Genomic DNA, 26,381 nt, shown 5'->3' with positions numbered 1-26,381 from the left:
CAGCCAGTGTTGAAAGGGGGACATTTCATTATTTAACAATTAAATTAAAAATATCAGCAGAATAAAAAAAGCAGGAATTAGTTAAAATCTCCCTTAAAGGAGTCAGGTAAGGGTTTGGGGTAAAAAGCAGCTGTCCTGACTGGTTTTCAGATAAGTGCAGCTTTGACAAAAACAAGCTTTGGGATGAAGCAACACTATGAGCTTACTATAAAGCTATCTTCTGTTGTAGTATGTCTCCCTATACTTTACTATAAAAAAGATTTCTTTGCTGCCTAGCCTAATATTTTGAACAGCAAAGTCTTTGAAGTACATTCTAATAGAAGTGGGAAAAATTGCAATAAAATCCCATTAATTGCTCATTAAAGTCAGTTTACCCAATGTAGCCATGCACTGTTTACCTTATTTGACTATATGACGCACTTGGGCTGAATTAATGTAAACTATAAGTGAGAATTGTAGAATTCCTTCGTCCTCCAGATTTCCGGGGAGGACCATGAGATGCTGCAAGTGAATTTAAAATAAGGAAGAACTCACAATTAGGTGGCTTTCTAGATGGTGCTTAATGTATGTTTCTTTGTATTTATGTCCTCTCACTACAGGCGTAACTTCATTCATTTTAACGCAATCATCTTTCTTGCTTCAGGGCTTCATCTATGTTCAGTCAATGCCTCTTGTACATTTACTGCATATAGCATAGACATGCCTATCACTATTTCATAAAATTTATCCTTGGTGGCCTCTTCCTTCCCAAAGTCAAGTTCTACAGTAAGTCCAATTAGCACTGGGAAAGACGGAGAATGATGGCTTGTCTACAGTCAGTGGAAGATTGACACCACCACGGTTGATCTTTCAGAGTTCAACTTAGCATGTCTGGTAGGAACGTGCTAAATCGAACTCAGAGAGTGCCCCCGTCGACGCCTGTACTCCTGCTCCTTGTGAGGGAAGTCGATGGAGAAGGAGACCACATAGAAGCATGCATTAAGGAACACTGACTCCAAGCTACTTGATTAATTAACATAGCTGGAATTGTGTATCTTAATTCAATCATCTCCATTTGGGTGGATCTGGCCTGACAGGCAATACTCACAAAGAAAACTCAACTCTTTCAAATTGAAAATATACTATAGAAGCATTAAGTATCATGTTAGACTATCTTCAGGATGTTTGGAGAACATTCTGAAGCAACTGACTTACTCCAGATTTCACTGTAACACTTCCTTTGAAATGAGAGCTTGTAGGAGGTGGGAAGAATAGAAAGAAAGTGTTGAGAAGAAAAAAGTTACCTTAGAATAATAACAAGAAGTCTTGTGGCACCTTATAGGCTAACAGATATTTTGGAGCATAAGCTTCATCTGACAAAACAGGTCTTTGCCCACAAAAGCTTATGCTCCAAAATATCTGTGAGTATGTAAGGTGCCACAGGACTTCTTGCTGGTTTTGCAGATACAGACTAATACAGCTACCTCTCTGATACTTGTTCCCTTTGAATAAATTTTAAGTTCTACAGAAACAAGTGAGAAAATCTAGCTCATAAATATTTTTGTAAGTAATTCTCCTCTTTGTATTCTGCATATGCTCCTGGCCTCACCTTTGCAATTTCAGGCTACAGTGTTGCAAAGAGATTCACGCAGGTATCTCCTTACATCAGTACAAAGTCCTCATTGCCCTCAATGGGATTCTGTTTGGATGTAGCATTCATGTCACCATTAATACTTCACCCACCTGGATCTGTTTGCACAATCAGGGCCTTGCAGATCAGTAAGTATTAATCATTGAAGCAGGAGCATACACAATCAGATGAACCTACAGAGAAATGTATATTTTTATTTGACTTTCTGAATATATGGACCATCAGATAATGGCATCCACATTATTGTCTGTTTCATAATAATGAAAAACTATCAAAAAGTAAAATATTTCTATTAAGTATTAAGAGCTGCATTAAGTATTAAATATGCAGCTCTTTGTTACCATCAAATCCTCCGAAGTTAAAGAACATACTTACACTACCTTGTTGACAAACATGGGCCGTGTCTACACTAGCCAAAAACTTCGAAATTGCCATGCAAATGGCCATTTCAAAATTTACTAATGAAGCGCTGAAATACATATTCAGTGCCTCATTAGCATGCGGGAAGCTGCAGCACTTCGAAATTTATGAGGCTCGCCACCGCATAGCTCATCCAGACGGAGCTCCTTTTCGAAAGGATCCTGGCAACTTCAAAGTCCCCTTATTCCTATCTGCTCATAGGAATAAGGGGACTTCAAAGTAGCCGGGGTCCTTTCGAAAAGGAGCCCCGTCTCAATGAGCCACGCAGCGGCGAGCCACGTCAATTTCGAAGTGCCATGGCAGCCCGCATGCTAATGAGGCACTGAATATGTATTTCAGCGCTTCGTTAGTAAACTTTGAAATGGCCATTTGCATGGCCATTTCGAAGTTTTTGGCTAGTGTAGACGTAGCCATGGAGTAGTATATTCATTGTAAATTAATTTTAGCTATTTTAGAGCACATCTAAACATCTCCTTAAGGAGGTAAGATAAAGATACAGGACTCTCAAAGTACAGTTACACAGCCCTTCCCCAACCTTTCAATGTAACTCATATCTGGAAAATCATTGCCTTCAACAATTTCATCAGTTACTTACATTATAATCAACTCACACAATAGAAAAAGGAGAAAATCACCAGCCATTAACACAATTATCTCAATATGACAACTTCTTTAGTCTTTTTAGAGTGGTTTATTGGTTTTGTTAAACTATGGCAAAACTATAAAAAACTAACCTAAATTACACACCTCGAACACAAAGCTACATGCGTGCTTCTACAGATGACTAGTACTTATGGACCCAAAACTAACTTATTCAGTGTTCTGGAATAAAACCGTGATGACCACCCTTTGGATATGTAATATGTAATATTTCCTTCTTGAGACTGACTTTGCTAGCATTTAGACTAGATGGGATCAAGGAGCTCCATAAAGTTTATTCTAGAATCAAAAGCAGATATTTCAGCTAAAAGACCAACTTGCTTGGGGAAAACAAAAATAAAAACAGGCACCAAAGAGACAGCAATGACCTAATCACCACTCTGCATTACAGACAATGCATCAGTTCCAAGGCTATCACAACTATGATCATCTGGATGGACTTCTTGTATTACCCATGCCATGGAATATCCCCAAAATTATTCCTAGACCATATTTCTTGAAAAATGTCTAATCTTGATTTAAAAATCAGTACAGGAGAATCCACCATGATTCTTAGTAAATTATGCCAGTGATAATGACCCTCATTGTCAAAAATATGTAGCTTATGACTAGACTGAATATGTCTAGCTTCAACTTCCAGCCACTAGATCTTATTATATCTTCCCATTAGGCTTCTGCTACACTACCATGGCCCTGTCGGAGAGAACTCCCACGGAACTAGAACAGAGTAAGAGAATATCAAAGTGGGGTGCTTATTTCGAAGCTCCCCCCATCTTCACGGTCAATCTGAAAATCAAAGTTTGTTCCCGCGGCTGCCATTATGCTAATGAGATGCTGAATGTGCACGTCAGCACCTCATTAGCTTGCTTCAAATTGCCTCATTACCATGGTCCCTACAATGGGACCATGGTAGTGTAGCAGCAGCCTCTGATTGAAAAGCCCATCATCAAATATTTGTTCTCCGTGTAGGTACTTACCCATTGTAATGAACTCACCCTTTAACTTTTCTTGGATAAGTTTAATAAATTGAGCCTCTTGAGTTTATCACTATAAAGCATTTCTTCAATCCTTTAATCATTCTCTTGGCTTTTCTCTGAACTCTCTCCAACTTATCAGTCTTTCTTGAACGGCAGACATCAGAACTGGATGAGAATTTCAGCAACAGTAATACCAGTGCCATATACCGACATAAGATACCCTCTCAATATCTATTCCAGGTTTCTCTGTTTATGTATCCAAGGCTTGTATTACCTCTCTTCCCAGGATACAGTGCCCCGTTCTATAAGTACTGTAAACCCTTGATTTAATAGACTAACAGGGGAGGGGACCTCCATTAATCCCAACAGTCTGTTAAATGCAAGGGTTTCATATATTTGCCCACAACCCCCACAGCCAGGCTCCCCCAGCCTACCCTCTACAAATAAATGGGCAGCTCACCAGAGCCACCAGAGCCACCACCATCGGAGAACACCATGGTCGGGACCGCTGCCATGGCTAGAGGAGCCACTGCAGCTGGGGCTGCCACTGGAGCTGCCACGTGCTCCTCCCACCTGCCCATGTATGTGCCCAACCCCTGGCTGTGAAGAGCACAGGGTGGCTCCAGCGATGGGAGCAGCAGCAGTCTAGTCCACAGTGGCTCCTCCAGCCGCAGCTCAGTCTCCAGCTGCAGCAGCTGGAAGCAGAAGAGGCTCCTCTAGCCACAGCGGAGGCTTCTTTAGCCACAACATCTGGAAGTGGCAGCAATTCCAGCTGTGGCAGCAGAAGCAGTCCAGGCCACAGTCGAGGCTTCACCCACAGCAGCTCCTCTAGCAGTGGCCATGGCGGCTGCAGTGGCATCTCCATCTTCTGCAGCTCTGGCGAGTTTCCAGCATATATGTACTTTCTTTTCGCAGCGGGGGGGCTGGTGGATGTCCGTTGTTCCCAAAGTCCACTAAATTGGGGTCCACAGAATATAGGGTTTACTGTAGGGATTAAAGGAAAATCAATATTCCTCTAGGAGATTTGTATATGTAAGAGAACAATGCCCACTACATGTAATTTTAACAGACTTACTTTGCATTTGTAATATCATTATTGATGTTCCACAGGCTCTACTACATCTATCTGGAAGGCAGCTTGGGTGAAAGTGATCATGAAATCATAGAGTTCACAATTCTAAGGAAGAGAAAAAGGGAAAACAGCAAAATAGAGATAATGCATAAGGTCCCATGGGAAGCAAAAACAGCTGAGGAGAGTTGGCAGTTTTTCAAAGGGACATTATTAAGGGCCCAAAAGCAAACTACCCGGCTACGTAGGAAAGATAGAAATTATGGCAAAAGACCGCCTTGGCTTAACCAGGAGATCTTGCATGATCTCAAAATAAAAAAGGAATCATAAAAAATGGAAACAAGGACAAATTACAAAGGATGAATATATGCAGACAAAACAAGAATGCAGGAGCAAGATTAGAAAGGCTAAGGCACAAAATGAGCTCAAACTAGCTACAGGCATAAAGGAAAACAAGAAGGCTTTTTATAAATACATTAGAAACAAGAGGAAGACCAGGGAAAGAGTAGGGCCATTGCTCAGTGAGGAGGGAGAAACAGTAACAGGGTACTTGGAAATGGCAGAGATGCTTAATGACTTCTGTGTTTTGGTCTTCACTGAGAAGTCTGATGAAGGAATGCCCAACAAAGTGAATGCTAGTGGGAAAGGGGTGGGGTTAGAAGTTGAAATAAAAAAAGAACAAGTTAAAAATCACTTAGGAAAATTAGATATCTGCAAGTCACCAGGGCCTGATGAAATGCATCCTAGAACACTCAAGGAGCTAATAGAGGAGATACCTGAGCCTTTATCTACCATCTTTGGAAAATCATGGGAGACAGGAGAGATTCCAGAAGACTGGAAAAGGGCAAATACAGTGCCCATCTATAAAAAGGGGAATAAGAATAACCCAGAAAACTACAGGCCAGTCAGCTTAACTTCTGCGCCAGGAAAGATAATGGAGCAGGTAATTAAAGGAATCATCTGCAAGCACTTGGAAGGTGGTAAGTGATAGGGAACAGCCTGCGTGGATTTGTAAAGAATAAATTATGTCAAACTAATCTGACAGCTTTCTTTGACAGGATAACGAGCCTTGTGGATAGGGGAGAAGCGGTAGATGTGGTATACCTAGACTTTAGCAAAGCATTTGATGCGGTCTCACATGATATTCTTATCAAAAAACTAGGCAAATACAATTTAGATGAGGCTACTATAAGGTGGGTGCATAACTGGCTGGATAACCGTACCCAGAGAGTAGTTCTTTATGGTTCTCAATCCTGCTGGAAAAGCATAACAAGTGAGGTTCCACAGGGGTCTATGTTAGGACCAGTTCTGTTCAATAGCTTCATCAACAATTTACATATTGTCACAGAAAGTACGCTTATTATGTTTGCAGATGATACCAAGCTGGGAGGGGATGCAACAGCTTTGGAGGATAGGGTCAACATTCAAAATGATGTGGATAAATTGGAGAAATGGTCTGAGGTAAACAGGATGAAGTTTCATAAGGACAAATGCAAAGTGCTCCACTTGGGGAGGAACAATCAGTTTCACACATACAGAATGGGGAGAGATCATCTAGGAATGACTACCGCAGAAAGGGATCTAGGGGTTACAGAGGAGCACAAGCTAAATATGAGTCAACAGTGTGATGCTGTTGCAAAAAAAGCAAACACAATTCTGGGATGCATTTACAGGTGTGCTGTGAACAAGACACGAGAAGTCATTCTTCCGCTCTACTCTGCGCTGGTTAGGCCTCAGCTGGAGTATTGTGTCCAGTTCTGGGCACTGCAGTTCAAGAAACGTGGAGAAATTAGAGAGGGTCCAGAAAAGAGCAACAAGAAAGATTAAAGGTCTAGAGAATGTGACCTATGAAGAAAGGCTGAAAGAATTCAGCTTGTTTAGTTTGGAAAAGAGAAGATTGAAGTGGGACATGATAGCAGTTTTCAGGTATCTAAAAGGGTGTCATAAGGAGGAGGGAAAAAACTTGTTCTTTTTGGCCTCTGAGGATAGAACAAGAGGCAACGGACTTAAACTGCAGCAAGGGAGGTTTAGGTTGGACATTAGGAAAAAGTTCCTGTCAGGGTGGTCAAACAGTGGAATAAATTGCCAAGGGAGGTTGTGGAATCTCCATCACTGGAGATATTTAAGAACAGGTGAGACAGATGTCTATCAGGGATAGTTTAGACAGTACTTGGTCCTGCCATTGGGGCAGGGGGCTGGACTCGATGGCCTCTCGAGGTCCCTTCCAGTCCTAGTATTCTATGATTCTATGATTCTATTTTGTCTGAACTGCAAAATGCAGATGAACTGCCAATTGTTCTAATGTGCACAAATCAGAAGAGAAACATTTCAGACCCACCTCCTGTTGATCAATGATCTGTATTAATTCATTTCAGTATTCTTCAGCAACCTGATTTTGGCACAAGTTAGAAAGGATTTGTGGTTTGGCACCATGAGGGATGCTTTCCTTACTCCACACTGATTGTGCTCCAGACAATGATTTACAGTGTCCTCCTTGGGTGACTTTAAAAAGCAAACTCAGATTCTATATTCCTAATTAACTAGGCACAAAGATGTCTTCACAAAGGATCCATCAATTACTGTAGAATTCTCAGTGGGATATAAAGCTGATGTCTTTTAAAAGTATAATTTTCAAAAAATGAAAATATTTATTTGTACTATATTGCTTGCATAAGAGAAAAGTGTGATTACACCAATGTGTACTTCAACAATGCCAGGATCCGTGCACTCCTGCAGTTCTGCAAGTCTAAGTATTTGTATAGCATTTAGTACCATGAGGGCCTAAATGTCATGAGGAACTGTGGGTACTGCTATCAGACAGATAAATAATAATAATATGGTCAGATTTGTCTACATTTGGATAAGAAACAGTCTGGCATTGTCTGCTCAAGATCCCACCAAAAACACAGACAAATGCTCAACTCAGCAAACCCTGGTTTCCAAGTATATGTCACAGTGAAGCCAGTGGGTTTGCACACAACAACTGCAGGTAGTATAAGAGTACCATTACCATCATCATTATCATCATCGTCATCATCATCAAAAACAACAACCATGGGCTCAGTGCTTTTTGCTCTCTGATGCCTCTCTCACTACTTACTTCCATCTTTCCCTGTGCAGTGCGGAGTGACTTAGTTTCTTTAGGCTAGCTCCACACCAATCTACTATATCATTTACAGTATAAAAGTAGGCATTATTTATATTATTTTGCATCTCTTTGATTTCTAGACACTTATCTTTCTAATTTAGACTTTTCACTCACAAATTAAAAAACAAATCTCAGCCAAATCTCAGGTTGCCACCTTTATAACGGCTAGTAACCAGATCCCCACAGTCCCACTCCTTCTCTGACTCTTTCTCCACGGCCTCCTCTTTCTCCACTTCTTGTCCAGCTCCCGCTCCCCTCTCTGACCTTCCCTCAAAGCCCAGTCCCTGCAGGGCACACTTGGCCACAAGCAGCTTGGCCCTAGTAGTGCTGCTGTTCTGCCTGCCTCCTTCTGCTTAGGGTTGCCATAGAAATGGGAAAGCAAAACAAATAAAAATTAAAAACAAAAAATCTAAAAACAAAAACAGACATCCGTGCTTGTTAAATACTTGGACATACAAGTGCAAGACTGGACAAGGCAGGTGACAACTCTATCCAGATCCTGCCCTTAGTTGCAGCACAAGAAGTTGAACAGATATGGAAATTGATTTTAGCTGTTTAGCACCCTAGTGTGGTAATGTTGTAGGGCTGATGGACCCCTGTTGTTGGCAGGAGGGAATGAACAGGCAACATTAGGGACTAAAGCTGCGTGCTCTATTGCATGAGCTAAAAGCCAGCTGGCTCGTTAGTGGTCTCAGTGCTTTTGGGATTACAATGTTAACAGCAAAAGTTACGTGCCCACCACCAGCCAGTTTACAGTCAAGCTATGTGTATTGTATAATGTGGGTGGTACCTCTGTAATAAAAGACCTAGATGTCTTCAGCTCCATGTAGTGAAGGGGTGTGATCTCAGGCAGAAGGGGCAGCGCTGGGGCTAGCCTTCCCCAGGCAGCACACGTTGCCACCCAGAGCACTGCGCTCCAGTGACAATCTGAAGGGTCCATGTCTCTGGACACTACTGCAGCCAACGTGCCAACTGTCCCCCTCGAATTCCCCCTCCACCCACACACACACCCCAGTGGGTGGACATGCTTCTCACTGCAGCAGCCAGGTTCTATTTCACAGGCAGATGTCTGCATTTAATCAATGCATTTTAGTTATGTTCTTGGGTATTTCAGTTAACAATGTTCATCGCTAGGCCATAGTCAGCATGACAGTCTATTTTGTAACAAAAGCAGTTAAAGAATATTGTTCCTGGCTTTTCACCAATTCAAGAAATAAAGCTCCCCTGTGCCAAACTTTTAAATACCTTCATTTTTAAATTAGATTTTGATTTTCTGTTCAGAAACAGCTAAATCTCTGTTGAGCCACTACAACCCGTTTTGCAACTTAGATTAGTGTGGTCTACCTGCCTCTCCTGCTAACAGAGGAGTCTCGGCTTTATTAATGAGGAAAAAAAAAAGTGTTTTTAAAGATGTTTTCTCAAATGGGCCGACTTTATTATTTCTTGTACACTGTTCAAAACTATTTGAAATATACATATGCTACGGAAGTTTAGGGCAGATAAGAACAATGTAAATGGTCACAACTCTAACTGCAGTAAACCCTCGATTTAATGGACTAATAGTGGGGAAGGGTGTCCGTTAATCCCAGAAGCCCATTAAATGTGAGGGTTTACTGTATTTGCCACATAGCCTTCCCCCCCAGCTAAATGGGTGACTCACCGGAGACACCTGAGCCTCCACCACTGGAGTGCGCCACAGCTAGAGGAGCCATTACTAGAGCCGCCATGTGATCCTCTCACCTGCCTGCCTATGAACGTCACCCCTGGTGGGAGGACCACGTGGTGGCTCCAGAGATGGTGGTGGTCACAGTGGTTTCTCTGGCCACTGGCAGCTCCTCCAGCCGCAGCGGAGGCTCCAGGCATGGCAGCTGGAAGCAGCGGTGGCTCCTCCAGCCACCATGGCTAGAAGTCAGGGAGGCTCCAGCTGCAGCAACGGTCCAGGACGCAGCAGAATCTCCAGCCACAGTGGCTCCTCCAGATGCTCTAGTGGCTCCAGCGGCGGCACCGGCAGCTCTGCTGAATTGCCGGCATTTATGTACTTTTCTTTGAGCAGGGGGAGGTGCTGGTGGATTCAGCAGACTTTGCGAACAACGGAGCAGGGGAGAGGGGGCTGGAGGACCACTGTTGTTCCTAAAGTCTGCTGAATCGGGGTCTGCAGAATCAAGGGTTTACTGCAGTTAAAGAAAACACAGTATGAATGAAAAACTGTTGAAAATACATTTTTCCTATTCCTTTTCTATGCCTAGTTGATATTACCACTTTCACCCCAGGATCCAAAATTGCTCACATATAGAAGCATCTAATAATTTAGATCACTTTAGGCCTAAGGGTTTGAAAATTTAGGGAAGGAAATGTCTATGCTATGTGTGTATGTGTCTAAATATGCATATCATTCTGTATTTTTACACAGTGCACATGCACTCTGCAGTACCTGTGCTGTATTTAGACTGTTTTAAAACAGAAGAAAGTTTGTAAGATAGAAAGAGATTTCTTAGATGTCTAACATGGGAGAGGTAAAAGAAATTTTAATTGTGACCATTCTAAAGGGTATACACAGACACCACAATTTTATTTTCATTTGTTACTACACCTTCCAAGTTCCGTAAGCACTAACATTTAAAAGCAAATACTATTGCACATTTAAAAATTAACACCTCCAAACTCTGGGGATTAGACAATATGTGAAATGCTGGGAGAAGTGCTACTGCTTTGGACAAATTATATTTCAACACTTCCACTGCTGTGTTTTTGTTTAAAATGTTTCCCTTAGATGCACAGAACTTTGAATGAGTGACCTCTAATGGGCAGTTTTTGTTTTTGTTTTTTTAATCAAAACAAATAAACAAATCCAACTGCATCCTCATCTACAGCCACTCAGGTGTTTTTTGCTAAACCTGCAATTTCTAGATGCAATAGAAGTAGCAGGTACAAGAAAAACTCAGGATACTAGCTGTAAAGACTTTCAAAAACTAGTGAAAAAAATAAAAGTTCACTAGTTTCTAGCAGGTGATTGCCAGTGCACATTCAGGTTCTTATATTGGTCCCTATCACCAAAGGATCTCTTCCTGCCCAGCCCTCTCCGCAACCCACAGGAAAAGTCTAGAATCACAGATGTCCTGAAAATCACAAAAGCAGAAAATAAAATGCCAAAAACAAGGACCCCACATAAGAATACCTTGCTAATAGACCTTTCTAAGTTACACCAAATGTAGCCCATCACAAGTTTCACTGTGCCACTACAAAAGGGAAAGGGGAAGTCTATCAGATTGGCAGGATGTAAACCATTTACAGATTTTTAGGTTAAAAACATTCCCTGGAAACTAACCGGCAGCCATCACAGATCACCAGTGGGTACAGCACACATATGAGGCTAGTAACTTACAATAGGGTCCCTTGCAGTTTCATTTTGAACCCACAATGTTTTCATCTGAGAAATGGATTTTACCCAGGAAAGCTCATAAACTAATAAACGTGTTAGTCTCTAAGGTGCTACATGACTTCTTGCTAATTGCAATGCAGGAGCTACCTTCCTGTCCAGCCTCTCTTTATTTACCCAGTCTCCCATTTTCCCCATCTACTCCAACAAACCCAGAACACTGCATTATCAGATTAGACATCTCTGAGGAAGTCCTGTAGGTTATCCTCCTCTTGCTACTAACAACTTGTACCAGAAGACTGTGAACTCTGCTCCCTCACCTGAGTCTTCCGAAGGGCCTCTCCTAACTCCAGGATCTTCAGGTATTCATCATGGACAGACTGTTATCTCCCTTCACCCTAAAATGACTTCAGAGAGGATAGGTGTACCACAGGAGTGTGTGTTGCAGAGAACAACTAAAAGTTCTAAGAGCTTTATTAAACACAAGCAGAGAAAAGACTTAGCCTTGAAGTAGTTCCACTGTCAGACATTAACTTCAGCAGCAGAGCTTACCAGAGTGTTCTCTGTAAGCTGAGTGCTTGGGCATCCATGCAGGAAACATTCAAATTCCACTCAGCTGATTAACAGAGTGCTAACTGTGCCCACAACCAGCAGCATGCAGTTCTTCTGCTGGTGCGCATCTGCCCAGGCCTCTCTGCACATAACAAAATTTATTCCACACGTGGATGGAAAAAAAATTAAAGGAAACATTTCTTATCACTGTCTACAATATTACTGCCATCCTGAAGTGTTGCTATTTTCCAGTATCAAGCTAATGCTGCTCTGACTTGGGAAACATGTATTTCTGCTGGGCTCCAGTTCTTCTGAGTTGAGGTGCATAGATGTTCCATAATGGTTAATGTTACTGTTTGGTAGGCATTCAGGATCACTAATGACATCAGATTTGAAATAGATTCCTTGGAACTGTAGGAGCTGGCATGGTTGCCTCAGCCTTTCAGCTTCATGTTGCAGATAAATTGAGTTCTAGACCATTTATTAATGCACGTGATGAGACCACAAAAATGGAGTTCCAGTCTGGGCTGCAAATACCCATCCCAGTAGTGTGTCATTGTTCATTTTGTTTTCTGTCTTTCCATCCTAGAAGCAGCTGCAGTTCACTGCTGCTCTGTATACATTAAACTCTTTCATAACTGGCATTCCATCATCCAGAACTCTCAAATAACTGGCATTTTAACCATAAATAAATTTTAGTTACGTTTTCCAACAGTACAGTATAGTGAAAGTAAATACAAATAAATACAGTACATTATTATTCAGAATATTCGGCAATCTCCTGGTCCCGGGATTGCTGGATATGGAAGAGTTTACTATAGATGGTTTGTATATTGCTCGAGGATCACTCAGCACTCAGTACAACAGGCATGATTACACATATAAGGTTTTATTACTCTAACCACATCTTACAAACAAACACTAATATTCCTATAAGACAAATGTTAGTAAAAAAAAAAAGTCAAGATTTCAATTCATTACAGGAGACTTACCCTAATATTTTAAACCCAACAGGTCACAGAATAGGTACTAGACTCTACTGTTAGTACAGTGTCTGTAAAAATATTTCTTTCAGGGTGGAAAAAAATCCCAGCTCTCAGTGTTCAGTATCTTTTACATCTGCTGCTCAGCTGGAAACTGTTAAAAGGCCATTAGAACTTTAAGGTAACAGACCTTGCAGGCTAGGAAAGTCATCGAGCAATTTGCTGTTTGTGTTAGGAGTATCAGCCTTAGCCACTTCCTTTTCATGGGCTGAAAACAGCTTCTGTCATGAGCCGTGAAAATCAATTCTACAATAACTGGCCTACAATGTAGGTTGAGATATTCTCTCTGCAGCATGAAGTTACACAGTAGAGCCTCCTTCTGGGCACATATGGTACCTGCAACAGATTTATAGGCAATGCTTCCCAAAATTTCTAAGCTAGTAAGAGTTCAGGTTCTGTTAATAATCTTCTGACTTAGCTCACAAGAGACGGGCTGTGTGATGTGTAATGTAAAGTCTAAATTACTACTATGAATGTAGTAAGCAGTTTGAGTTAATGCTCAACAGGATGGGATCTGTTATATTCTTGGTTTTATTTGCTTCTATTGTGTTCAGAATTACAGTAATTGCCTAGAAAGCCAAATAATGGTATTTCAAAATTTTTCCAGGAAATAATGCACTGGTTTACTTTGCTTGAAGTAAAAGGTTATGTTAGTGAAAATAAACTGAACTTCAGAGGGCTGATGGTCTTAACTATAGTTTTACTTTATAACCAAGGATTAGAAAGAGATTCAGTTTTCTTAGGATGAACTCTTGTGTGCTTGAAAGAACTCTGCAGAATTAAACTGGAAAAGGAAATTAACTTAAATCCATATATTTAAGACCTTGCACATATAAGACCATACAGTCAAGAATCTTATCATGTGAATATTTTGCTCCCATCTACAGTATATTTTAAATTCCTTGGGCATACTGTACTGTATTCTCCAACGTAGCACAACCTAGCTGCTCTCAAACACTAATCTTAGCATGCAGTGCTTAGGAATACATGTAGACACTTATTTTTAAATTGGTAAAATGATTATGCCTGGTAGTACTAATGGTGACTACTCTAACATGAAAGCTCCTTTTCCAGAGAGATAGGACCATTAACCAGGTATGAAGGGTATCACAAAGTCATAGCTCATTGAAAATGTAATTTCATTTTGCTGGTAATATGAGTGCAGATACTTTGGCACTGTAATGGAGTTTTAAGTACAAGCCTTTTATTTCAACTGCAAACGTTAACCTAATTATACATTTTTACTTTACTAAGCAGAAAGAAAGATTAGTATGCATAGTTTTCTTACATATTTTGTGCAGAATAAAACAGTGATCTCCAAGTTAGGGGTTGGCAAACTATGACTTGGCTGTGTCTGGCCCCTCAGGGTTTTCAATCCAGCCCCTGAGCTCTACTGCCTCCTCTTGCACTCCCTCCTGGAAGCAGAGTCAGAGGCTTGCAACCACTCATAGCTTGCCATACAATTTCCATACCCTATGTGGTCCTTAAGTCAGGAAGTTTGCCCACCCCTCCTCTAGGTGATATGGCAAGATCCTCGAGTCATTCCAAAGAATTGGTAGATGGTAATTTTTAAGACAAATTATCCAGAAAAGCTTTTATTGTTGATCACTTGTTACAAGATTTGCCATTTGCAAGTAACAGTACATTCACTTGAAACCGACCTTTTATGAAAGCCAAGTCGTAACATTAATGAAATGCACATATTCTTTACTGCAGTCATATAAAAAGAATGGCCTGAGTTTTTAACACACTGCATGACCACTTTGGTATCTTAACACCACCTAGTCTTTGAACAGTCCAAGATACCATATGATGAAATAAGTACTAAAATAGCTGTAAAACAGTTTACTACATTAGCACTCAGTAATGTAAGAATACTGTAATTTTACATATGTTCTTCAACTGCAAATCTGACTGCAAACAGAAGGCAAAAAATAACTACATTGAGATAGTGTTACACTGAGGTTCAGTGTTGCACTAATTATAATAGCATTACTACTGACATTTCTATTTTAAATCCCCCTTTTAGGATTTAGAACTCCACCATCAAAATTATGCTCTGGGACTTCAGAAATTGGGATTTAAAGTTCTCATACAAAAGAAATTCTTATGAATTAAAATAAATGATCAAACAAAAACACAATTTTGCCCTCTTTAAATGTTGGTTTAAAAATTAATAGAGATGGTCACCTGTTTTTGACATTTTTAAAATGTTTCTTTTTTCAAAGGCCTTGATCCTCCAGTTACTGAAGTGTTTAACTTCAGTAACACAAGTACTTAAGAATAGCCATACTGATCCATCTAGCCCAGAATCTTTTCTTCTGGCAACAGCCAAGGCCAAGTGCTTCTGAGAGAATGAACAGAAAAGGTAATTAACTAGTAGTACCACTCAGTTCAATGGAGATGCTCATGTGTGTCATCATCATCAACAACAACAATCGTGGCCTCAGCACCCATTGGTGTCCGATGCCTCCCTCACTATTTTCTTCCATCTGTCCCTGTCCAGTGTGGAGTGGCTTAGTTTTTGGCCTAAAAAGGCTTTGGCCCTGATCCTGAGAAGACTTATGCTAGGGGTCAGCAACCTTTGGCACGTGGCCAATGAGAGTAAGCTGCCGGCTAGCCATGAGACAATTTGTTTACATTGATCGCTCACACACCTGGCCCCCACAGCTCCCAGTTGCTTCAGTTCACTATTTCCAGCCAATTGGAATTGTGGAAACTGGCACAGGCTGTAGGACATGCTGTCTGCTGCTTCCTGCAGCTCCCAATGGCCAGGAATGCCAAATTGTAGCCCCTGGGAGCAGTGGGGGCCATGCCTGCAAATCGTCAACATAAGCAAAATGTCTCATGGCCCATCAGTGGACTATTCTGCTGGACCATGTGCCCTAGGATGCTGACTCATGATTGATATGCATTTTTAAACCCAGATTAGGAATAGCTGAGCCCTAGATTCAATTCTGTCTACACTGTATTATGCAGGCCCATGTCTAACCACCTATATTACAGATTTCTTACCATCTTTCTAAAACATGGCTGCTTTGGCTCTTTGTTTGTGACACAGAGTGGGCTAACTTAACTGGCCACCGCATTTCACTGCCCAGAATACAAAGAAAGTCAGCCAGTAGGACTGAAAGATACTTTGGTGGATTCCCAGAGAACAAGTGCAGTGGTTCTCCAACAGGGCTTGCCAGCAACAGGGCTTGGGCTCATCCCACCTTGACTGAAGATTTGATCTGTCCACTCCTATGGGGTCTGTGACCCTGGGTTCAACCCTGGGGTTATGACAATTTGTGTGCAGGTAGAAGGAAGTTCAGGCGTTAGCCTGGGTTTGACACTAGGATGTGCACTGCCATGTAGACATAATCTAAGAGCTCCACTAATGGTTGACTTGCGGCCACTTCACACAGGATCCTCTATCATAAAGCAGCTTTAAAGCTGCCATAAGAATTCCTTGATTGGGTATTCCATGCACTTACAGAGTCAGAACAGGTAATACTATCCAACCCCAAAGAAGCCCCCACAGCAGGTAATCAACTGGCTCATTGTTAAAGTAGGACGGTGTGGTAACAGTAGCAATTAATGTCCTGGCTATTGGAATGGCTCATAGGGATCTTGCTCAGCCAGACATGAGTTAGAGGAGCCTACACTGTTATCCTAACCTAGGACTAACCGAGGCTATGGCAGCTCTAAACAGGAATAGTGCAAAAATTGCATAAAATCCCATCCCACTTCATTCTTTGCACTGAGCACAATTCAACCATGCATTAATATCTAAGAGCCCAATATTGATTTGACAAAATTACAACAGTGTAACTGCACTGATTTCAGTCATTACTTCTGATTTGTTTTGTTCAGAGATCTGAAGCAGGTCCTTAGCCTTTTTGAATCTCTCTGTGTCCGCTTCTACAACCACTCTGCTCACAGAGCTTCCATTGCCTTCAATGGAAATGGCAGGAGAACTTACAGCTCAATAACGAGTTGTTTGAAATTAGTTTGACCATCAGGCTTTCCCATTTTAATGATAACTCAAAAGAATGGGGGGGGAACACTACGAAAGCCATGAATTGGGTGCTTCTGACACAAATTGCTATTTCTGTTACATGAATGATTATGCAGTGGTTTTAATTATTGTTTTAAGGTCTTTCGGAAGCTAGAGTTGTGTAGATGGTTTCTTTTGGTCGATAGAGGCTTTTTTTTTTAATCCAGCATGCCCTATCTTGTCATTATAAAGACATTTTGTCATAGTTAACCTAAGTGGACTCCTGAACTTGAAAATAAAGGGCTTGATTCTGCTCTCACTAGTTTCACTGTGTCTTCTCTTCCTTTCCCCAAGAGAACAGACTCAGTAGCTTTTGAAGTAATATGCAGAACCCCAACACTTTCAAAATTTTTTTGAAGGAACACTCTAATAACTCAAGATTTATTCCAAATCATACATCCTCATCTCTTTAATAATAAATCTATATTTCAAATGTTGCTATAAAATACTTCATTGGTAAGTGAAAAAAAAGGGAAATGAACAAAGAGATTTAAATAAGACTAACGATCTCATTTAAATGGAAAAATCATAATTTAGACAATGCCTTAGATTTTAAATTGTGGAGCATTGTGGGCAGAGCAGTGTGAGTTAATGACGTATTCCATCTTTTAACTTTGAACTTTCAGTTCTCATTGCCTTAAGTCAGAAGCCTAAACTTATTGAAATCATGGTTTGAATTTAACAAGAGTTGTTGACAATTTTTATTATGACATTTTACTTTCATATAAAATTCTTTTAAAGGGTCAGATTCTGATACACTTTTATGTAACAAGAATAGCAGAAGCCTGAAGAAGTACTTGTTAATTAGTCAGTTAAATTCATAACACCATTGTTAGTTCTCCTTTCAACATTTTTACACAAAGGTTATTTTGTGAGACTCTAATGCAATGCTCTCATCATCTCACCTATGTCGCAATTTACTAGCAATTTTACAAAAGGACAGGTTTCACTGTTGTATCATTTAGTAGATCCTGAAGCTACTGATATCAATGCCAGGAAGAAAAGCTGCATCAATAAGTGCAGCATTGCTCATAGTTGAGGATTCTGGCACCCAGACAGTCCCAGGCAAACCTTTCCTACTAGGGCTCCGCCGACAGTTTGCTATCAGGCCCCATGTGCTTGAAACTACCTCGATGTCCAATATTTTTTTTGCGGCGCTGGAATTCAGTGAACAACATTTCCAAAAAGCCAGAATATTTAGGGTTGTTGGTTCGGTTACTACATTTGAAAGCTACTATTTAAGTGGAATTGAACACTTTGGCACTAAAATAGCAGCCTGAAATAGAACTGCAAATAAATATGCTCATTGTAATTGCATTTTCATTGGCTTCAACACATTATTCATTAATACCAAAATACTGCACAGAAAAACAGATTTACAGTGCAAACATATGTAACACTAGAAATATTATGAAAAAACACCATTTTTCCCACTCAATCTTTAAAAAAATGAGAAAAATACTAGCTTATCTAAAAAATCTTGGCCTTCTGTGCGGGAGGCAGGTTTACTGTATGAAGTAAACTCCAGTGACAATGATATATTAATACTAATGTATGTAGATAAGGTGTGCTAGTATTCAACAAGTTTTGTTTTGCAAGTGATTTTAACTTGGTCTCCTTTATGTCTGGTACCTATCTTGTTTATGCTTAAAAAAATACAAAAGTAAAAGTGTAACTATATTCAACTCCAAAATCACAAATCAAAATCACAAATCAATCATACTATCAAGTGATCAATATCAAATTCCTTTGAAAATTAAGCAGTTACTCAAAAGTATGAATTCAGATGTACCTTGACACACTAAGGCTGCAATAGATTGTTTCACTAAACTACAATTAAAGTTAGTGTAAGTCAAAAAGGAGCAGGAAGGAACATAAATCAAACAAGCAAAACAAGCACCAAAAAATCCTTATGCCGGCTCTTTTAGTTAAATACTTATAATAGTTGGACATAGTGACAAATAGGACAGCATTTCATTTAACAACAGGATATCCTTCGCAATCAATTAGTGCAGAAACATTCAGCACCATGTGCAAAATAGCATAGAGCTAAATATATTACCTAAACACAATATAATCACTCTCTCCAACAACCAAGTACATTGTAGTCTACAAACAAGCTGATCAAAAATATAATCTCACTCAGACTAAAAGTAGTTTAACTTTATGGAAAGCCAACTGCATTTTGAAGTTAGGCTGCTTAGGAAAAATAACTATCAATTTCATATTTGCAAGCATAAAACAAGACATGATAAGAGAAATCTTGGCTTTAACTATGATTATTGTGGACATTTAACTAAACCAATCATTAGGTTTCAATTTTTATAAAGAGAAACTTGAAAACTCAACTGACACAAGTATGTTAAACGCTGCATAGCCACTCCTGATCAATTTTAAAAAAAAAGCAATAAATTAAGAGTGGATTAGAATCTAAAAATTCAGTTGAAAACAAGAACTGCCTTCTAAAAGCCATTTACAAGTTTGAAATTCCCTGGGATGTTTAAAAAAGGACAGGGCATAGACTGACCTGTCATTGTCAGTCTGAGAGAACGAAATAAGCCTAAGCAAAGGAAAGCACGACTGAGAAACTCGAAGGGCCTCTGTGTGGCTCACCAGAGAGCTCTCCAAAAATTGATTTGCAATTGGAGAAGAAATCCAACAAGGGTGCAGAAAACAGAGCACACCAGCCTGACCCGAAAAGAGAGATCTCTACATTGCCACAAGTACAGGCTCTTCACTCTCCTGCCCCCTCCAAAATTTGACAGTGGGCCAGATCCTCCACTGGCGTGTCATTTGATTATAACTCCGTGGAAACTAATAGGGCTATGTTCATTAACACCTAGAGATCTGGAGGAGCACCCTGCCTCACCGGTATTGTGGGACAGCATCCCTGTTCTGCGGAATGGCATGTGTGAGGTCTTTAGGGGTTTGCAGCACACGGTTTACATCATGCTGAAAAGCCAGACAACAAGCAGAAGCAGCACTGTGGCATTCTCACATTTAAAGAAATAGAGAGAGAGAGAAATTCGCTGGTTCCAACTTTAAAAAGGCAGCAGGGAAACAAACCTCGGAGTACCCAACCCACAAAGCAAACAGGAGAGAGAACCAAGCGGCCAAGTGTGAGTAGTTTGCCAAGCGGATTTCTCCCGGGAGCGCCTGAAGCTCCCCAGGTCCGTCCCTTTCCGAACATCCCTCTACCTCTCTTTTGCGCTACTCCCGGATTGCCAAAGGAGCCCTCTCCCGGACACGTTTTTACCGTGTCCGTCCTAGAGAGGCTCCGAACACACGGCTGGAGCTAAGCGCTGGCAAGTGCGCCAGAAAGCAAATCCCTGCTAGCAAGGAGGGCTGCAATGAACCTGTTGTAACGCCGCATCCCAGCCACGGAGACAAGGTCCCCGCTGCAGCCCAGCTCCTCTCCTTTCCTTGGGGGGAAGTGGAGGAACCTGGAGGCGGGGAGGGGGGTGAGTTGGGGGCCGGTTTTCAGCGCCCGTGGGAGAGTCTGTGCTGGAAAGCGACTAGCCCGAGTCACCTTTATACTGGGGAGAGCCGCTCTCGCTGTTTGTAAATTCCGCCTCCCGCAACACCCCAATGCCTGCGCCCATCCCCTATGGACTGGAAACAGCCGCCAACTGCAGGCGGAGCCCGCCAGTGGCCGTGGGGAGATCGCTGCCCCTACTGGCAGAGGGCACGCGCGTCTCCCCGCAGGGCCGGCCGGCCGGCGGAGCCGGACCCCCTTCTGGCGCCAATAACCCCGCGGCAACTCTGCGAAGTTTCCCCCGGCCAATGAAAGCACCGCAGGCGCGCGGAGCCTGCCCTCTAGCGCGCCCCTTCGCTCCCAGACGGTGCGCGGCAGGACCAGGGGGCCACGTGCACACCCAGCGCAGGGCCCCGGTCCCCCAGCGCAGCTGCCCCCCATCGTGCCCGGGCTCGCGGAGGGGGCCAGCGCCGACATGCAGGAGGGGAAGAAGAAGGATAGGCGGGTGAGTGCTGGTCCCGCAGGGAACCCCACTGCCTCGTCCCCGCCGCCCGCCCGGCCCGCTCCTTACCGGCTATTTCCTGGAGGGGGATGTTGACCAGGCTGAAGCCTTTGGCCCCGTACGCCTGTCGCACCTCGCCGCAGCTCCGCGCCTTCACCTCCGCCCCGGCGGCGAGGGCCAGCAGCAGCAGCCCGCTCCAAGCCAGCAGCGGCGCAGCCCCGCTCCAAGAAGGCATGGTGCGCAACGCCAATCCAGCGCCGTAAATCCCGGGCAGCGCTCCCGCCTTCCCCCGCCGCCGGGCTGCCTCCAGCGGCGGCGCAGACGGGGTCCCCCGGCCGAGGGGAGGGGGGAAGAGCCAGGCGCCCCCCCCCGGCTCGCCGTGGCAAACTTTTCCGAAGCCAAGCGGGAGAGAGGGGCGCGCGCCAGGGCCAGCCGCGGCCGCCTCTGCCCGCTTCTCCTTCCCCAGGGCGACCTCCTCGGGCCACACAGGTCCCCCGAGGCGGGCGGCGGCGGGCGGGCTCCCGAGACGGCAGCAGCGGACTCCTGGAGCCGCTGCCTGTGCCCGCCGGCGCGAGGCTGGCGCGCGTGGGGTGGGGATGGACCGGAGACTGCACGAGCGTGCGTGTGCGCGCGCCTCTGGTTGTGCTACTCCGTGCGTGTGCGGCTTGGATTGACGGGCTGCGGGGGGATCGCGGCTGCACGCACGCGGGCCGAGCCTGCAGGAGCAGCCTCCCAAGGAGGCAGGCAGAACTGCTGGAGACAGACGCGGGCACGGAGGGAAAGACACCCAGGGAAACGTGCTACACTCGGCGGAGGCGAAATACAGAAGTGGAGCAGGAACGAAAACCTGGAGTGGATCCGCTGGCACGGGAGGGAAAAGGACATCAAGCCATAATCCTCTCCCCTTAGCACCCCTCCATCTTATCCCATCCCCATCATTGCAAAGCCCCCACCGGTCAAATGTTTCCAAAAATGTCATGATAAATAATACATAACACATTATTTGGGCCAAATTCACCCGTTGTAAGTTTTGACTTCTGTGGGTTTACTTATGACTACTTAACCCTTGTGCTTCGTGTGGAGCATAGGTCATCGACAAGTCTCCTCCACCTCATTCTCTTGCGACAAAACCTCTAGCTGGCTCCAATTGTTGTCCTTCAATCTCAGTAGACCTTCTCCCCGTTGTCCAAGGGCTTCCTCTTCTGTGTTTTGCTTGTGGGTTCCATGTGAGAGCTTGATGGATTATGCTGCATGATGTTTTTCTGACTGTGGGTTTACATGGGTTGAATTTCTTCAATGGTTAAATTCACATCAGTCTAACCTTTTAAAATACCTGGTGCTCAATGCAGATGATGTAAGTGGGTACAAATCCACTCTCTTCTAAAGAATTACAGCCACTTACAATAGGTTTGAATTTGGCCCATTATGTATTTTGTTATTATTGGGGAGTGGAGAGGAGAGAGGTGTGATCAAACAAGAGGCTGGAAATCATCCTCTGTCTAAGGGCAAGGGAAAAAAAATATCTGTGCTAAGCACTTAGTCTTAATGGTGTGAGAAAAGAGAACCGCAAACCCAAAAAATGCAACCCCTGGACTGGGCATGAGAGAACCACAGCCCACCCGAACACAGAAGCAGCTGCAATGCATGCAGGAGGAATCCCCTGCCTGGCCAATCCAATCTGTCTTCCAAGGAAGGAAGAAAAACATATCTATTCAATGTATTACAGTGTTTTATAGTAATAATCCAAAATGCTACTTCTTACTCCAATACTGTTATTGCTGTGCTTACTATGGAACAGTGATTCCCAAACACGTACCACCCCCCTTAAAAATGTTGTGAAGTTTATTGGTATAACATCAAGCTCATGTATCACTTGTAGTACTGTAAACCCTCGCTCTACGCATCTTCAAGTTGTGCAAAACCACTCTGGGAAGGTAGGGGGAAGGCTCTTAGCTCACCTAGCTGCATGCTGGACAGTGGCCTCGCTCTGGAAAGGTAGGGAGAAGGGTTTTGGCCCCCCTCGCTGCCCGCTGCTATAGGCAGCTGGGGGGGGGGTAAAACCCCCTTGCCCACTCCAGCATTAGCCCTGCCCCCCATGGCCTCAGCTCAGCCCCAACCCACAAAGGGGCTCCCAGCTCCTGGTGCACTATAGCCCCACACGGGGCTTGAGCTCCAGCCCCCAGTATGGCACACAAGGCTCAGGCTCAGGCTCCAGCCCCCTGCCCACCACCCCCAGCAGACCCTGCTCCAACCTCTGCAGACCTGGCTCCAACCCCCGCATGCCCCAGCTTAACTCCACCTTCCTGGCCCCCCTGCACCTCTAACCCACCCCAGGCTTAACTCCTCAGCCTCAACCCACTACCCAAGCCCCCTCCCACCAACTTACCTGAAATTCAGGACACACGAGGGTTGCATGGAATGCAACCATCATGTATTCTGAGGGTCTACTGTGCACATCTCATATTTTGGAAACTCCTGTCCTAGAATACTGTAGCAATTTGTGAAGAGTACTTCATCACATACCCAAAGCAAACCCCCAAACTAGGGAGCAGGGACTACAGAGCCAGATGCCTTCAGCTCACTATGAGGTCCTGGATATATGAGGAAAGTACTCTGATTTGAAAACACATCACTTCTTACAGACATAAGGTAGCTCACCTCTCACATGTGCTGAACAGTGTTAAAGATATCTCATCCACAATGCACAGATAACAAGAGTAAACAAACATCTTTCAAATCCTAATCTAAACAAGTTCTATGTGTACTATGGAAAGGGTCTGACAGGTCTCAAAAGTCACAGTTTAGACAAAGATCAAAGGCAAAACTCCAGAGGGAGTAACAAATATTACAAAATCCTTCCTTCCACCCAACCAGATTCCCTTCCTGATTGCTCAGGTTTTTTTTTAATATAGGATGGTGAAACTGCCTGCAACATACCAAACAAAACATGGTCCCCTTCAGCCTAATATCCTTGAATCTTTCTTCAACCCACAGAAAATTGATATGAAGCAAATGTGAAAAAATACAGAAGAGAAAATTGAAGTAAAATTGTTTAAAATGCAGAGGTTAGGAAAGAGCACTAGGAAGAGTTTTGGTGACAGCTTGACTCAGGCATACTCTTAACTAAGCATAGGTAATGTTATAAAATGGATTACTGCTAAGAATAAAAAGTATGCAAAGCAGCTACAAGTCCAAATTCACCATGATCTTGTTTTCTTTCAAATATTGATAATGTCAAACAAAATCTGTTAATTTGAAAAACTGCTATCAATATTTTCTTTTAAATTCAATTTTTATTCTACTGTTGTGTCATGTGATTTTGTTTGTTCCTAATTTTCTATCAAAATGGGTTGAAATGAATTCATATAAAATTTTAATAAAAATGTAAATGCAAAACACAGAGGTAGTCAGTTCTCATTTTTCCATTTCACATAAAATCCTCCCAAGTGCCCAAGGAGATTTTAAGACATGCAAGAAATGAGGTCTGGGGCCAATAGACAGTAAAGAGAAAACAAACTATTGAAGTGTTGTTACATTTGCTGAGTGTTATTCATCTTAAGCTCTGAATGACTTTAGGGCCCAGTTAGAGAAATGTGATTATAAATTTAAAAAGGTATCACTCCATGTGCACAAGAGGGCAGACTTAAGGCTATGCAGGGGAATCTTCATCTTATCATTTCCTAAATTCTGAGGGTTTCATTTTACAATCCTAAAAATAACTAGGATTAAAGACTTGCTAAAGTCATGCATATTCTGAATTTTAGATTTATAGACACACGGGATACTCTCACCATACTCAGAGTGGGCAAAACACCCTTCATCTGGTGGATCAACCTTTTTCAAGATTCCTTTGCTTTAAACAACAATGCCAAAAAGAGGGGTAGAGGTTGATGTCCAAACTTATTTTGTAGGAAACTCTGTGGTGTTCAAATGACCTGTTTTGGGGTAAGGTGTCCCCTTCAAGTGAGAAGCCCACCTGTTGAGAAAGAGCACCAAGATTCCAGGATCATCCATGAGAGCTGCTTCTTGGTCAAGAATCTATGATGTTTGAGCTGAGTTTTTGTTAGAGAGGATTGTCTGTATGTAGTTTGTGGCCTCTCCTGTTTAAGAAAACTCTTATACACTCTGTGAGCAAAATTATCTTGATCATCAACTTCTGCTCCAATGGGAAGCTACCTTGTAAGGCTCAGAATTCAACGATACTGCAGCAAAGAAGCAACATTATTTTAGAAGGAATTTTATTATTAATTTGATGAATGCACTGACTAACTTCAGCTGAATCCAAAACCAGCAGTTATACATCAGGATGTATGAACAGGGTCTACCATTCTAGGTTTTGATATTGTGCTCATCATGCTGCTACTTCAGCATGTCAGAGATTTATGAAAGTAAGTGCATGATCTCTCTTTCCCTCCCCGCTCATCTCATCTTGTAGGGAGAGAGTTTTAGTTGTTTTGATTTCTTATTACTGTATAGAATCATAGAACCCTAGAAGTGGAAGGGACCTGAAGGGGTCATCCAGTCCAGTCCCCTGTCCTCACAGCAGGACCAAGCACCATCGAGGCCATTCCTCATAGATGTCTATCTAACCTGCTCTTAAATATCTCCAGCAGTGGAGGTTCTATAACTTCCCTAGGCAATTTATTCCAGTGTTTAATCACTCTGACATTAAGTTTTTCCTAATGTCCAGCCTAACCCTCCCGTGCTGCAGTTTAAGCCCAGTGCTCCTTGTCCTATTCTCAGAAGCAAAAGAGAACAATGTTTCTCCCTCCTCCTTTTAACTGTCGTTTAGGTACTTATAGACCACTATCATGTTCCTTCTAAGTCTTCTCTTTTCTAAACTAAACAAGCCTAGTTCTTTCAGTCTTCCCTCATAGCTCATATTCTCTAGACCATTAATCATTCTTGTTGCTCATCTCTGGACCTTCTCCAGTTTCTTCACATCATTCTTGAAATGTGGTGCCCAGAACTAGACACAATACTCAAGTTGAGACCTACTGAGAAAACAGTAGAGCAACGATACTGGTTTTCCATTTCTGCAAAGTTCATCATCATCCTATTCTTTTCCAGAAGCAGTGTTCTATAGCTATGGGAGAGCTGCAGAGAAAATTTCCTGTGTAGGTGGATTCCTCTTCTGATTGACACTTCCATTTTTCCAGTGAGGTGTAGCAGATGTAGAGCCATGACCATGCCAGAAGAAGTTCTACCTGTTACCAGATTTGCCTGTTAGTCTGGGGTGTGCTTATTTATTTGGGGTTACAGGGATGAGGGGTAGGGGAGAAGGTGAATAATACTACCAAAGTTGCTGCTTGTGTTACTAGTGTTCCTAAGGAGCTTCACTTCTCCCTTCTGCTAATTCCCTCCCAGTGCAGCTATTCTGCCCAACCCAGGGTCCACCGGATTAAGTTCTTCCCACCCTGGACTCAGGCGAGCCCAAACACATGCACGCACGCATGCACACATGTAGACGCACACTGCCCGAGCTCATCT

General features: G+C 42.7%; 1 protein-coding gene across 1 annotated transcript in view; it reads right to left on the bottom strand.

The window, feature by feature from the left end:
• GPC6 (glypican 6) overlaps positions 1–22,339 on the bottom strand; it is a 1,214,297-nt gene extending 1,191,958 nt beyond the window's left edge. The window contains exon 1 of the mRNA XM_074983075.1: positions 20,961–22,339. Coding sequence (XP_074839176.1) covers positions 20,961–21,891 — 931 coding nt within the window. The 5' untranslated portion in view covers positions 21,892–22,339. The remainder of the gene's footprint in view (positions 1–20,960) is intronic.
• Between the last annotated feature and the right edge of the window lie 4,042 nt (positions 22,340–26,381).

The sequence above is a fragment of the Carettochelys insculpta genome, chromosome 1 (assembly GCF_033958435.1).
Source record: "Carettochelys insculpta isolate YL-2023 chromosome 1, ASM3395843v1, whole genome shotgun sequence".
NCBI classification, from domain to species: domain Eukaryota; kingdom Metazoa; phylum Chordata; order Testudines; family Carettochelyidae; genus Carettochelys; species Carettochelys insculpta.
Note: the sequence above shows the minus strand (reverse complement) of the source record. Positions and strands in the feature narration are given on the sequence as shown.